The 15,713-nt window shown below is 39.4% G+C and overlaps 2 protein-coding genes across 3 annotated transcripts in view; one reads left to right on the top strand and one right to left on the bottom strand.

Moving 5' to 3' along the window:
- Positions 1-12,001: 12,001 nt before the first annotated feature.
- LOC124213098 (protein SREK1IP1) lies at positions 12,002-12,454 on the top strand. Its single transcript, XM_046613972.2, has one exon. It carries the CDS (start codon positions 12,002-12,004, stop codon positions 12,452-12,454), a length of 453 nt encoding a protein of 150 aa, XP_046469928.2.
- Positions 12,455-12,836: 382 nt separating this feature from the next.
- Positions 12,837-15,713, bottom strand: part of LOC124213094 (pleckstrin homology domain-containing family G member 4B) — a 192,966-nt gene continuing 190,089 nt past the window's right edge. For both annotated transcript variants that reach the window (XM_046613956.2, XM_069133325.1), the window contains exon 23: positions 12,837-15,623. In XM_046613956.2, coding sequence (XP_046469912.1) covers positions 15,397-15,623 — 227 coding nt within the window. In that variant the 3' untranslated portion in view covers positions 12,837-15,396. The remainder of the gene's footprint in view (positions 15,624-15,713) is intronic.

Below are 15,713 nucleotides of genomic sequence, written 5' to 3'. Positions count from 1 at the left end.
ATTTCTCTGCTGTTGGTCCTACGGTGCTTTTGCTGCGTTTTCCGAGTTCCTGGGGGTCCAATTAGTCAGGAAAGGGTCATTTAAATCGAATCTGAGACCAAAAGTTTTTTGCCCAAAAAAAAAGTAAAGCTAACCCCTTTGCATTTTTGGCGAAAATTTTCGCGATTTTGAAAAGTGCCGGAATAATTTCTTTCATGCACTATTCCGACGTAATTTTGGGAGAGAAATCGATTGGGCGCAGTCCCGATACGCTGCGATCAACGTATCAAAAGTTACAGCCAAAAAACAAGAACCTGTGATTTCCACATTTGTTGACTGGTGCTTTTTCCGTCGTCATTTCTCTGCTGTTGGTCCTACGCTGCTTTTGCTGCGTTTTCTGAGTTGCTGGGGGTCCAATTAGTCAAGAAAGAGTCATCTAAATCGAATGTGAGACCAAAAGTTTTTTGCCCAAAAAAAAAGTAAGGCTAACCCCTTTGCATTTTTGGCGAAAATTTTCGCGATTTTGAAAAGTACCGGAATAATTTCTTTCATGCACTATTCCCACGTAATTTTGGGAGAGAAATAGATTGGGCGCAGTCCCGATACGCTGCGATCAACGCATCAAAAGTTACAGCCAAAAAACAAGAACCTGTGATTTCCACATTTGTTGACTGGTGCTTTTTCCGTCGTCATTTCTCTGCTGTTGGTCCTACGCTGCTTTTGCTGCGTTTTCCGAGTTCCTGAGGGTCCAATTAGTCAGAAAAGGGTCATTTAAATCGAATCTGTGATCGAAAGTTTTTGGTCCAAAAAAAAAGTAAGGCTAACCCCTTTGCATTTTTGGCGAAAATTTTCGCGATTTTGAAAAGTGCTGCAATAAATTCTTTCGTGCACTTTTCCGACGTAATTTTCCGAGAGAAATCGATTGGGCACAGTCCGAATACGCTGCGAGCAACGAATCAAAAGTTAGAGCCAAAAAACAAAAACCTGTGAGTTCCACATTTTTTTACTTTTTCCGTCGTCATTTCTCTGCTGTTGGTCCTACGCTGCTTTTGCTGCGTTTTCCGAGTTCCTGAGGGTCCAATTAGTCAGAAAAGGGTCATTTAAATCGAATCTGTAATCGAAAGTTTTTGGCCCAAAAAAAAAGTAAGGCTAACCCCTTTGTGTTTTTGGCGAAAATTTTCGCGATTTTGAAAAGTGCTGCAATAAATTCTTTCGTGCACCTTTCCGACGTAATTTTCCGAGAGAAATCGATTGGGCACAGTCCGAATACGCTGCAAGCAACGGATCAAAAGTTAGAGCCAAAAAACAAGAACCCGTGATTTCCACATTTTTTGACCGGTGCTTTTTCCGTCGTCATTTCTCTGCTGTTGGTCCTACGTTGCTTTTGCTGCGTTTTCCGAGTTCCTGGGGGTCCAATTAGTCAGGAAAGGGTCATTCAAATCGAATCTGAGACCAAAAGTTTTTTGCCCTAAAAAAAAGTAAGGCTAACCCCTTTGCATTTTTGGCGAAAATTTTCGCGATTTTGAAAAGTGCCGGAATAATTTCTTTCATGCACTATTCCGACGTAATTTTGGGAGAGAAATCGATTGGGCGCAGTCCCGATACGCTGCGATCAACGCATCAAAAGTTACAGCCAAAAAACAAGAACCTGTGATTTCCACATTTGTTGACTGGTGCTTTTTCCGTCGTCATTTCTCTGCTGTTGGTCCTACGCTGCTTTTGCTGCGTTTTCTGAGTTGCTGGGGGTCCAATTAGTCAGGAAAGAGTCATCTAAATCGAATGTGAGACCAAAAGTTTTTTGCCCAAAAAAAAAGTAAGGCTAACCCCTTTGTGTTTTTGGCGAAAATTTTCGCGATTTTGAAAAGTGCCGGAATAATTTCTTTCGTGCACTATTCCGACGTAATTTTGGGAGAGAAATCGATTGGGCGCAGTCCCGATACGCTGCGATCAACGCATCAAAAGTTACAGCCAAAAAACAAGAACCTGTGATTTCCACATTTGTTGACTGGTGCTTTTTCCGTCGTCATTTCTCTGCTGTTGGTCCTACGTTGCTTTTGCTGCGTTTTTCGAGTTCCTGGGGGTCCAATTAGTCAGGAAAGGGTCATTCAAATCGAATCTGAGACCAAAAGTTTTTTGCCCTAAAAAAAAGTAAGGCTAACCCCTTTGCATTTTTGGCGAAAATTTTCGCGATTTTGAAAAGTGCCGGAATGATTTCTTTCATGCACTATTCCGACGTAATTTTATGAGAGAAATCGATTGGGCGCAGTCCCGATACGCTGCGATCAACGTATCAAAAGTTACAGCCAAAAAACAAGAACCTGTGATTTCCACATTTGTTGACTGGTGCTTTTTCCGTCGTCATTTCTCTGCTGTTGGTCCTACGCTGCTTTTGCTGCGTTTTCTGAGTTGCTGGGGGTCCAATTAGTCAAGAAAGAGTCATCTAAATCGAATGTGAGACCAAAAGTTTTTTGCCCAAAAAAAAAGTAAGGCTAACCCCTTTGCATTTTTGGCGAAAATTTTCGCGATTTTGAAAAGTACCGGAATAATTTCTTTCATGCACTATTCCCACGTAATTTTGGGAGAGAAATAGATTGGGCGCAGTCCCGATACGCTGCGATCAACGCATCAAAAGTTACAGCCAAAAAACAAGAACCTGTGATTTCCACATTTGTTGACTGGTGCTTTTTCCGTCGTCATTTCTCTGCTGTTGGTCCTACGCTGCTTTTGCTGCGTTTTCCGAGTTCCTGAGGGTCCAATTAGTCAGAAAAGGGTCATTTAAATCGAATCTGTGATCGAAAGTTTTTGGTCCAAAAAAAAAGTAAGGCTAACCCCTTTGCATTTTTGGCGAAAATTTTCGCGATTTTGAAAAGTGCTGCAATAAATTTTTTCGTGCACTTTTCCGACGTAATTTTCCGAGAGAAATCGATTGGGCACAGTCCGAATACGCTGCGAGCAACGAATCAAAAGTTAGAGCCAAAAAACAAAAACCTGTGAGTTCCACATTTTTTTACTTTTTCCGTCGTCATTTCTCTGCTGTTGGTCCTACGCTGCTTTTGCTGCGTTTTCCGAGTTCCTGAGGGTCCAATTAGTCAGAAAAGGGTCATTTAAATCGAATCTGTAATCGAAAGTTTTTGGCCCAAAAAAAAAGTAAGGCTAACCCCTTTGTGTTTTTGGCGAAAATTTTCGCGATTTTGAAAAGTGCTGCAATAAATTCTTTCGTGCACCTTTCCGACGTAATTTTCCGAGAGAAATCGATTGGGCACAGTCCGAATACGCTGCAAGCAACGGATCAAAAGTTAGAGCCAAAAAACAAGAACCCGTGATTTCCACATTTTTTGACCGGTGCTTTTTCCGTCGTCATTTCTCTGCTGTTGGTCCTACGTTGCTTTTGCTGCGTTTTCCGAGTTCCTGGGGGTCCAATTAGTCAGGAAAGGGTCATTCAAATCGAATCTGAGACCAAAAGTTTTTTGCCCTAAAAAAAAGTAAGGCTAACCCCTTTGCATTTTTGGCGAAAATTTTCGCGATTTTGAAAAGTGCCGGAATAATTTCTTTCATGCACTATTCCGACGTAATTTTGGGAGAGAAATCGATTGGGCGCAGTCCCGATACGCTGCGATCAACGCATCAAAAGTTACAGCCAAAAAACAAGAACCTGTGATTTCCACATTTGTTGACTGGTGCTTTTTCCGTCGTCATTTCTCTGCTGTTGGTCCTACGCTGCTTTTGCTGCGTTTTCTGAGTTGCTGGGGGTCCAATTAGTCAGGAAAGAGTCATCTAAATCGAATGTGAGACCAAAAGTTTTTTGCCCAAAAAAAAAGTAAGGCTAACCCCTTTGTGTTTTTGGCGAAAATTTTCGCGATTTTGAAAAGTGCCGGAATAATTTCTTTCGTGCACTATTCCGACGTAATTTTGGGAGAGAAATCGATTGGGCGCAGTCCCGATACGCTGCGATCAACGCATCAAAAGTTACAGCCAAAAAACAAGAACCTGTGATTTCCACATTTGTTGACTGGTGCTTTTTCCGTCGTCATTTCTCTGCTGTTGGTCCTACGCTGCTTTTGCTGCGTTTTCTGAGTTGCTGGGGGTCCAATTAGTCAGGAAAGAGTCATCTAAATCGAATGTGAAACCAAAAGTTTTTTGCCCTAAAAAAAAGTAAGGCTAACCCCTTTGCATTTTTGGCGAAAATTTTCGCGATTTTGAAAAGTACCGGAATAATTTCTTTCATGCACTATTCCCACGTAATTTTGGGAGAGAAATAGATTGGGCGCAGTTCCGATACGCTGCGATCAACGCATCAAAAGTTACAGCCAAAAAACAAGAACCTGTGATTTCCACATTTGTTGACTGGTGCTTTTTTCGTCGTCATTTCTCTGCTGTTGGTCCTACGCTGCTTTTGCTGCGTTTTCTGAGTTGCTGGGGGTCCAATTAGTCAAGAAAGAGTCATCTAAATCGAATGTGAGACCAAAAGTTTTTTGCCCAAAAAAAAAGTAAGGCTAACCCCTTTGCATTTTTTGCGAAAATTTTCGCGATTTTGAAAAGTACCGGAATAATTTCTTTCATGCACTATTCCCACGTAATTTTGGGAGAGAAATCGATTGGGCGCAGTCCCGATACGCTGCGATCAACGCATCAAAAGTTACAGCCAAAAAACAAGAACCCGTGATTTCCACATTTTTTGACCGGTGCTTTTTCCGTCGTCATTTCTCTGCTGTTGGTCCTACGGTGCTTTTGCTGCGTTTTCCGAGTTCCTGGGGGTCCAATTAGTCAAGAAAGAGTCATCTAAATCGAATGTGAGACCGAAAGTTTTTTGCCCAAAAAAAAAGTAAGGCTAACCCCTTTGCATTTTTGGCGAAAATTTTCGCGATTTTGAAAAGTACCGGAATAATTTCTTTCATGCACTATTCCCACGTAATTTTGGGAGAGAAATAGATTGGGCGCAGTCCCGATACGCTGCGATCAACGCATCAAAAGTTACAGCCAAAAAACAAGAACCTGTGATTTCCACATTTGTTGACTGGTGCTTTTTCCGTCGTCATTTCTCTGCTGTTGGTCCTACGTTGCTTTTGCTGCGTTTTCCGAGTTCCTGGGGGTCCAATTAGTCAGGAAAGGGTCATTTAAATCGAATCTGAGACCAAAAGTTTTTTGCCCAAAAAAAAAGTAAGGCTAACCCCTTTGTGTTTTTGGCGAAAATTTTCGCGATTTTGAAAAGTGCTGCAATAAATTCTTTCGTGCACCTTTCCGACGTAATTTTCCGAGAGAAATCGATTGGGCACAGTCCGAATACGCTGCGAGCAACGAATCAAAAGTTAGAGCCAAAAAACAAAAACCTGTGAGTTCCACATTTTTTTACTTTTTCCGTCGTCATTTCTCTGCTGTTGGTCCTACGCTGCTTTTGCTGCGTTTTCCGAGTTCCTGAGGGTCCAATTAGTCAGAAAAGGGTCATTTAAATCGAATCTGTAATCGAAAGTTTTTGGCCCAAAAAAAAAGTAAGGCTAACCCCTTTGTGTTTTTGGCGAAAATTTTCGCGATTTTGAAAAGTGCTGCAATAAATTCTTTCGTGCACCTTTCCGACGTAATTTTCCGAGAGAAATCGATTGGGCACAGTCCGAATACGCTGCAAGCAACGGATCAAAAGTTAGAGCCAAAAAACAAGAACCCGTGATTTCCACATTTTTTGACCGGTGCTTTTTCCGTCGTCATTTCTCTGCTGTTGGTCCTACGTTGCTTTTGCTGCGTTTTCCGAGTTCCTGGGGGTCCAATTAGTCAGGAAAGGGTCATTCAAATCGAATCTGAGACCAAAAGTTTTTTGCCCTAAAAAAAAGTAAGGCTAACCCCTTTGCATTTTTGGCGAAAATTTTCGCGATTTTGAAAAGTGCCGGAATAATTTCTTTCATGCACTATTCCGACGTAATTTTGGGAGAGAAATCGATTGGGCGCAGTCCCGATACGCTGCGATCAACGCATCAAAAGTTACAGCCAAAAAACAAGAACCTGTGATTTCCACATTTGTTGACTGGTGCTTTTTCCGTCGTCATTTCTCTGCTGTTGGTCCTACGCTGCTTTTGCTGCGTTTTCTGAGTTGCTGGGGGTCCAATTAGTCAGGAAAGAGTCATCTAAATCGAATGTGAGACCAAAAGTTTTTTGCCCAAAAAAAAAGTAAGGCTAACCCCTTTGTGTTTTTGGCGAAAATTTTCGCGATTTTGAAAAGTGCCGGAATAATTTCTTTCGTGCACTATTCCGACGTAATTTTGGGAGAGAAATCGATTGGGCGCAGTCCCGATACGCTGCGATCAACGCATCAAAAGTTACAGCCAAAAAACAAGAACCTGTGATTTCCACATTTGTTGACTGGTGCTTTTTCCGTCGTCATTTCTCTGCTGTTGGTCCTACGCTGCTTTTGCTGCGTTTTCTGAGTTGCTGGGGGTCCAATTAGTCAGGAAAGAGTCATCTAAATCGAATGTGAGACCAAAAGTTTTTTGCCCTAAAAAAAAGTAAGGCTAACCCCTTTGCATTTTTGGCGAAAATTTTCGCGATTTTGAAAAGTACCGGAATAATTTCTTTCATGCACTATTCCCACGTAATTTTGGGAGAGAAATAGATTGGGCGCAGTTCCGATACGCTGCGATCAACGCATCAAAAGTTACAGCCAAAAAACAAGAACCTGTGATTTCCACATTTGTTGACTGGTGCTTTTTTCGTCGTCATTTCTCTGCTGTTGGTCCTACGCTGCTTTTGCTGCGTTTTCTGAGTTGCTGGGGGTCCAATTAGTCAAGAAAGAGTCATCTAAATCGAATGTGAGACCAAAAGTTTTTTGCCCAAAAAAAAAGTAAGGCTAACCCCTTTGCATTTTTTGCGAAAATTTTCGCGATTTTGAAAAGTACCGGAATAATTTCTTTCATGCACTATTCCCACGTAATTTTGGGAGAGAAATCGATTGGGCGCAGTCCCGATACGCTGCGATCAACGCATCAAAAGTTACAGCCAAAAAACAAGAACCCGTGATTTCCACATTTTTTGACCGGTGCTTTTTCCGTCGTCATTTCTCTGCTGTTGGTCCTACGGTGCTTTTGCTGCGTTTTCCGAGTTCCTGGGGGTCCAATTAGTCAAGAAAGAGTCATCTAAATCGAATGTGAGACCGAAAGTTTTTTGCCCAAAAAAAAAGTAAGGCTAACCCCTTTGCATTTTTGGCGAAAATTTTCGCGATTTTGAAAAGTACCGGAATAATTTCTTTCATGCACTATTCCCACGTAATTTTGGGAGAGAAATAGATTGGGCGCAGTCCCGATACGCTGCGATCAACGCATCAAAAGTTACAGCCAAAAAACAAGAACCTGTGATTTCCACATTTGTTGACTGGTGCTTTTTCCGTCGTCATTTCTCTGCTGTTGGTCCTACGTTGCTTTTGCTGCGTTTTCCGAGTTCCTGGGGGTCCAATTAGTCAGGAAAGGGTCATTTAAATCGAATCTGAGACCAAAAGTTTTTTGCCCAAAAAAAAAGTAAGGCTAACCCCTTTGTGTTTTTGGCGAAAATTTTCGCGATTTTGAAAAGTGCTGCAATAAATTCTTTCGTGCACCTTTCCGACGTAATTTTCCGAGAGAAATCGATTGGGCACAGTCCGAATACGCTGCGAGCAACGGATCAAAAGTTAGAGCCAAAAAACAAGAACCCGTGATTTCCACATTTTTTGACCGGTGCTTTTTCCGTCGTCATTTCTCTGCTGTTGGTCCTACGTTGCTTTTGCTGCGTTTTCCGAGTTCCTGGGGGTCCAATTAGTCAGGAAAGGGTCATTCAAATCGAATCTGAGACCAAAAGTTTTTTGCCCTAAAAAAAAGTAAGGCTAACCCCTTTGCATTTTTGGCGAAAATTTTCGCGATTTTGAAAAGTGCCGGAATAATTTCTTTCATGCACTATTCCGACGTAATTTTGGGAGAGAAATCGATTGGGCGCAGTCCCGATACGCTGCGATCAACGCATCAAAAGTTACAGCCAAAAAACAAGAACCTGTGATTTCCACATTTGTTGACTGGTGCTTTTTCCGTCGTCATTTCTCTGCTGTTGGTCCTACGCTGCTTTTGCTGCGTTTTCTGAGTTGCTGGGGGTCCAATTAGTCAGGAAAGAGTCATCTAAATCGAATGTGAGACCAAAAGTTTTTTGCCCAAAAAAAAAGTAAGGCTAACCCCTTTGCATTTTTGGCGAAAATTTTCGCGATTTTGAAAAGTACCGGAATAATTTCTTTCATGCACTATTCCCACGTAATTTTGGGAGAGAAATAGATTGGGCGCAGTTCCGATACGCTGCGATCAACGCATCAAAAGTTACAGCCAAAAAACAAGAACCTGTGATTTCCACATTTGTTGACTGGTGCTTTTTTCGTCGTCATTTCTCTGCTGTTGGTCCTACGCTGCTTTTGCTGCGTTTTCTGAGTTGCTGGGGGTCCAATTAGTCAAGAAAGAGTCATCTAAATCGAATGTGAGACCAAAAGTTTTTTGCCCAAAAAAAAAGTAAGGCTAACCCCTTTGCATTTTTGGCGAAAATTTTCGCGATTTTGAAAAGTACCGGAATAATTTCTTTCATGCACTATTCCCACGTAATTTTGGGAGAGAAATCGATTGGGCGCAGTCCCGATACGCTGCGATCAACGCATCAAAAGTTACAGCCAAAAAACAAGAACCTGTGATTTCCACATTCGTTGACTGGTGCTTTTTCCGTCGTCATTTCTCTGCTGTTGGTCCTACGTTGCTTTTGCTGCGTTTTCCGAGTTCCTGAGGGTCCAATCAGTCAGAAAAGGGTCATTTAAATCGAATCTGTGATCGAAAGTTTTTGGCCCAAAAAAAAAGTAAGGCTAACCCCTTTGTGTTTTTGGCGAAAATTTTTGCGATTTTGAAAAGTGCTGCAATAAATTCTTTCGTGCACCTTTCCGACGTAATTTTTCGAGAGAAATCGATTGGGCGCAGTCCCGATACGCTGCGATCAACGCATCAAAAGTTACAGCCAAAAAACAAGAACCCGTGATTTCCACATTTTTTGACCGGTGCTTTTTCCGTCGTCATTTCTCTGCTGTTGGTCCTACGCTGCTTTTGCTGCGTTTTCCGAGTTCCTGAGGGTCCAATTAGTCAGAAAAGGGTCATTTAAATCGAATCTGTGATCGAAAGTTTTTGGCCCAAAAAAAAAGTAAGGCTAACCCCTTTGTGTTTTTGGCGAAAATTTTCGCGATTTTGAAAAGTGCTGCAATAAATTCTTTCGTGCACCTTTCCGACGTAATTTTCCGAGAGAAATCGATTGGGCACAGTCCGAATACGCTGCGAGCAACGGATCAAAAGTTAGAGCCAAAAAACAAGAACCCGTGATTTCCACATTTTTTGACCGGTGCTTTTTCCGTCGTCATTTCTCCGCTGTTGGTCCTACGTTGCTTTTGCTGCGTTTTCCGAGTTCCTGGGGGTCCAATTAGTCAGGAAAGGGTCATTCAAATCGAATCTGAGACCAAAAGTTTTTTGCCCTAAAAAAAAGTAAGGCTAACCCCTTTGCATTTTTGGCGAAAATTTTCGCGATTTTGAAAAGTGCCGGAATAATTTCTTTCATGCACTATTCCGACGTAATTTTGGGAGAGAAATCGATTGGGCGCAGTCCCGATACGCTGCGATCAACGCATCAAAAGTTACAGCCAAAAAACAAGAACCTGTGATTTCCACATTTGTTGACTGGTGCTTTTTCCGTCGTCATTTCTCTGCTGTTGGTCCTACGCTGCTTTTGCTGCGTTTTCTGAGTTGCTGGGGGTCCAATTAGTCAGGAAAGAGTCATCTAAATCGAATGTGAGACCAAAAGTTTTTTGCCCAAAAAAAAAGTAAGGCTAACCCCTTTGTGTTTTTGGCGAAAATTTTCGCGATTTTGAAAAGTGCTGCAATAAATTCTTTCGTGCACCTTTCCGACGTAATTTTCCGAGAGAAATCGATTGGGCACAGTCCGAATACGCTGCGAGCAACGGATCAAAAGTTAGAGCCAAAAAACAAGAACCCGTGATTTCCACATTTTTTGACCGGTGCTTTTTCCGTCGTCATTTCTCTGCTGTTGGTCCTACGGTGCTTTTGCTGCGTTTTCCGAGTTCCTGGGGGTCCAATTAGTCAGGAAAGGGTCATTTAAATCGAATCTGAGACCAAAAGTTTTTTGCCCAAAAAAAAAGTAAGGCTAACCCCTTTGCATTTTTGGCGAAAATTTTCGCGATTTTGAAAAGTGCTGCAATAAATTCTTTCGTGCACCTTTCCGACGTAATTTTGCAAGAGAATTCGATTGGGCGCAGTCCGAATACGCTGCGATCAACGCATCAAAAGTTACAGCAACAAAACGAGACCTGTGTTTTCGACATATTTCAGCAGGTACTTTTTCCTTCGTTATTTCTCTGCCGTTGATCTGATGCTGTTTTCGCTGCGTTTTTCGAGTTCTCGGTGGTTCAATTAGTCAGGAAAGGGTCATACAAATCGAGTCTGAGACGAAAAATTTTTGGTTCTAAAAATGAAGAAAAAACCGACGCTAAATATTTCCACAGAATCTCGCTGCGAGTGAAAATCTAGCCTTGGGATGCTATGTCATGTCTATAAGCTAGATAGTACCGAGCTGGATGGGGAACAATTTTTCCTGGCATGTTCCCTGTCCACCAGGTGAATTACCCACAAATCCTGAATATCCCTGGAATCCTGTAGAAGCAGGTGCTGCTCCAGAGTATATACTACCATTGGTACAAAAAGTACGGCGGAGGAGTGAGATAGAGCATACATGCCACGCCACTGTGCGCACAACCAGTCTTTCTTTCGCTACAACCTAGTTGGCCGATATGTTTTCTTCCATAGCGTTTCACTAGTTGCACTATGAGTGTGAACCACGGTCTTACATACAGGTACGGCAGCTCCGACGGTGGGGGAAGGGTCCAGAACGTCACTCGTTTTTGCATTTCACTTTCTGACCGTGTTAAGCGCAACGATCTAGGGGTATTTTTTAAAAGTACTAATGGCTTGCTTATGCTGAGAACATAACCTTTATTTTCCAAGTATTGCTGTATACGCTGTACATTGTATCTCTTGATAATAATTACCGTTCAAAGTTTATGTAAGTCGAAAAAAATTATCGCGAGTGAAAAATGGGGAAAGCTTGTGCTGTACCCGAATGTAAGAAACTGCACAAGACTAATGAGCGTTCTATGTTTAAAGTACCGTCTGGCGAAATAGAACGCAAGTTTCCATTTTTTCAAGGGTATCTAAGTTTTGGTTTGAGCGCTAGTGTGTATAGGTCCACACAAAAATAAAGAGAGCTGTCATTTAAAAAAAATGTAGATATAACAATTATGTAAACAAGAAAATATTAATAATATAGATGGGTCTTACATACAGGTCCTGCAACGAACTGAAATTTGAGTGGTGAGGGTAGCCGCGTCATTGTTCAGATTTTTTTTGCCACTACTGGCCACTACGCGGCGCTGTCAGTTATTCTATGAATATCAAAAAGATTGGTTAGGGTTCGGCCAAATAATAATAATAAGCTTATGAATAACTCGCAGCGCCGCTCCTGTGGCCATAAGTTGTACTTTTGTTTCGGACGTAAACTGACAACCCCCCACCAGGTTCGTTGCAACACCTGTATGTAGGACCGTGTGTTTGACTAACAACAGCAAACGGTCACTAGTACGAAATAGGTCGCAAGGAATAAGAGCTTCATAAATTTGTTCACATTAATTTAAGTTAATAAAAGTGTCGTGCTGAGAATACACGTCTAGATCGCAAGCATGTCTATGAGTTCAAATCATAACAGTAATACTGTCACTGTGAGTACTGTCCAATAATTTTCGGTGAGGTTGATTGCATAATGTTAGTTGTCAGAATCGAGTGGACTCTTCCACAGGGATCACGATGATTTATTCCCGCCAACATTAAGGTTTCCACTTTGATTAAAGTGAAAACTTTCTGTTTCATTCAATAGCATACTTAGAATTGTTCGCAATTGTTAAAATTATATATATTTGCAGACGCAAGCCGTAATGGATCCCGAATTCTTATCCAGATTAATTCCACAAAACAAGGAACAAGTTCGACCGGCGTGCAAGAAATGTGGCTATGCTGGTCACCTGACATTTCAATGCAGGAATTTCATAAAGGTTGATCCAAACAAGGAAATAGTATTGGACGTCAGTAGCACGAGCTCTGATAGTGATGAAAATTATCTATCTCCACTGACTGAGTTGCGCGAAAAGGAACTAAAAAAGAAACAGAAGAAAGCAAAGAAAAAGAAAAAGAAGGAAAAGAAGCTAAAAAAAAAATCATCTAAACGCAAACGGTCGAGATCCAGATCTAGATCAGAGAGCTCTGATTCCGAATCCGAATCTTCAGAGAAAAAGAAAAAGAAATACAAGAAAAAGAGTAAAAAATCAAAACACAAAAAACAGAATAAGCACAGCTCCTCCGATTCTGATAGCGACAGCGACTCTGATTGAAATTTTGAACTACCACATGTAATTTTTAGAAATAATGAATTAATATGAACTGATTTAGGAAGTATGTTATTGTAAATATTTAAACTTAGTTTTATACAATTACGTGGTAAATTCGGTTACATCGCTCTATGCGGCATGTGACGATTGAGAATATCGAATTCTGTGGAATAAATATTTTACTTTTTTATATCTGAGCTTTTCATGATCGCCTTGCAATTTCCGAATGATATAATACGTAAGTACTTGCGTGATAACGCAAAATACAATGCGAAAATATAATTTTATAAGGAAATTTCCAGTTCTGGAAAGGAGTTTGTCCACAAGCAATAATCTGGTAATCTGTCTGATTGTACGACGACCAAGACAATAGAAAAAGACTGAATTCGCTACAAAAGGCACCCAATATAATATATTTAATCAAGTAATAAAATACATCGGCGTTAGACACAGTACAATACTGAGATAATCATGTGTTTATATATAATATTTTTTTTATATATATATGTATATATATATATATATATGTATATATACAATTGATTAATTGTAAGATAAGATTAAGATCTCAAGGTAGGTACATATTCAAAACTAACTGTCTAAAAACAAAAAATAATATGAATAATAAATACCTTAAAACTACATCAATGTTAAATGACTATTGGTACAACAATACTTTACAAGGTACTACCGACATGTACGGCATATCACTTCGGTAATAACTTGTGAAAAAGTTTGTATAGTACTAAAACGTGGTACGAAGAAAATGGTAAAAAATAGTTATCGTTTCTATGATATTTTGTTTTCTTGATCTAGTTCGGTTATTTGAAACTTATGAGAACGTGCTCAGCCAAGTGCACCAACTTCTATTTTCAAACTACCGTTATATAAATACGTATATTTTCAACGAATCTGTTTGAAAATAATTTTGATTTCAATTTAATACACAAATAAAATTTCCTCAATTCAACATTTGCATGATTTGATCCATTACCATCGAATTATTCAGGTGCATCAGACTGGGACGATGTTATTTTTGCAAATTGCAACGCGCTAAGTTGACAGTTTTACGATTTATTATCCTATAATTTCAATAATCTGACACGTAAAAGAAAACGCATTTCAACTACGGTCACTTTCCATAAGATATATTGCAATACCTTGGCAGACCATTAAATTAAACTAAAATAAAATGGAAAAAAATGGCTGCACGAGAACGCTAGCTATAGCTGCTTGAATTATACGTGCGATGATACAGTGATTTTGTATTGTTGGAATGACCCAAATAAAAGGTTCAAATTCATTTCATTCCAATCTCTCATAGTTCAGACAAACACACCTCAGTTATTTATCAATTGTATTACAGTACAAAAATATAAATTTTGTTTATTGTAATTAGGTCCGTAAATTTCTGTACACAACGTAAAGCCGAATACACAAAATCATTTATTTTTAATTATAATGACGTTATATAAGAGGAATCTATTGCATAAAAGAAAAATACAGAATGGCAAATCTGAACAAATGTTTGTCCGAACCAATCGCGTCTAATTTATCAAATAGTTCAAGGACTTGTGGCCTCTGTCTTAAGATGAGCTTATAATTTGTTTGATTAAACTTTTCTCTAAGCTGCTCTAAAACTAGCGACCACACGCGTAGACTTTAACTTATATGTGTATGTGCATATGTTTGAATTTATATATACCTATGTATATCTATTTGTAGTATTAAACATAAAATCTATGAAATAAAAATTTGGCTTCTGTGTACAGGCCAGAGTTAATGCTAATATACTATTAAACTAAGAGTAATTAAAGGTTGTACAAATAAACTGACATACATATCATTTATGAAAAATCTGATATATTCTATATTTAATATATAATCTGGAAATGATAATAGACTATGGTTGTTTCTATCAATTATGGCTGTATAGTATAAATTTCAATATTACAATATAATACAAAGTGGTATGTATGTATGTATATATGTGTTTATGTACGTGTGCGTATTGTTGATCCTCCTGAACGAATCACGGATTTTTTTGAATAATTATTCGTAGTATATGTCCAAGATATTCGGCCGCGATAACTAAAAACATTTGTAATTAACGTTCGAATTTTAAAAACACACAGCTAGGCAAGATTTTTTGGTTGTCATATTTTGTTTGCACAATGAAGATTAAGAAACTTTGTGAAAATGGTTTTGAATCTTTGGTCCAGACGAAGAATAATACGTTTATATTATAATCTCGATCGGGAGGATCGACATTTAAATCAGCTCTAACAATCTGTGAAAAAACAATCAATGTCTTATTCAAAGAAATCATTTATACGTGAAAAATATTTTTTTGCAGTCAGACGTGTGACCATTTTATTATTAGATATAAAACAATTACTTTCAGCTACCCTTTTTCGCATTAATCATACTACAACAGCTCTAAATTCAGCTTACTTTTTTCCTGTCTGTAAAAACATGTTTGAGCTAGTTCGATGCTCAATTGTAAGACATTATGTTACGTCGTAGACAAATTGGACCGAAGTATCTATGCCTGATGAAAAGTTAAGTATCGATTCACTTTGTATAACAATAGAATGCAATACAAACGTTAACCAATTACGTAATTTAATTACGCGTAACCCCTTACAGTTGCCGTTTGTTCCCTCATGATATTTTCTAAATCCCATGACAAGAGAATCAAAGCGTAGGACAATTACTTGCGTCGTTACGATAATAATCAATAGATGAAACGTGATCTTCTATAGGTATTAATTGAATATATAGCTATATTAATACCAGTGTAAATCGCGTAGAAAAATTATGATAAACGTGGTGCATTTTGTCACAAGTGAATCGATTCACATACACATGTATAACTATAGATGATAATTTCAATCGCATTTTTAAACTCGCGTGTCACTGGGCTATAGGTTATTACCTAATAATTACAAATTAATTGAGATATCCTGGTCATAAGGTGTCAGATTACTGTCAGAAACGGACGGCTGCATTGTTACTGGAACCGAAGTCGCGTTCGTTGGCGATTGGAGCGGAGTTGACGTAGCTGGTAGGTGAGACGTTGGACTTTCCAATGAGGAATTCCAGTGGTTTCTTTCAGTACCCTCGCCACCGTCGTCGGATACGATTGAAATATCGGCGATTATGCCACTTTCTAGGAAACGAAACAAAAAACAAACATAATAATAACAACAAGTCAGGTAAAACTTTTGGAATAAGGAAATGAGGCGATTTTTTTCTTTCT

This window comes from Neodiprion pinetum, chromosome 2 (genome assembly GCF_021155775.2).
Source record: "Neodiprion pinetum isolate iyNeoPine1 chromosome 2, iyNeoPine1.2, whole genome shotgun sequence".
Lineage (NCBI taxonomy): Eukaryota > Metazoa > Arthropoda > Insecta > Hymenoptera > Diprionidae > Neodiprion > Neodiprion pinetum.
The sequence above is the reverse complement of the archived record's forward strand: the minus strand, read 5'-3'. Positions and strand labels throughout refer to the sequence as shown.

What these genes read in the sequence shown, in the direction of transcription:
- LOC124213098 (XM_046613972.2), top strand. Translation starts at nt 12,002, where the DNA reads ATGGATCCCGAATTCTTATCCAGATTAATTCCACAAAACAAGGAACAA.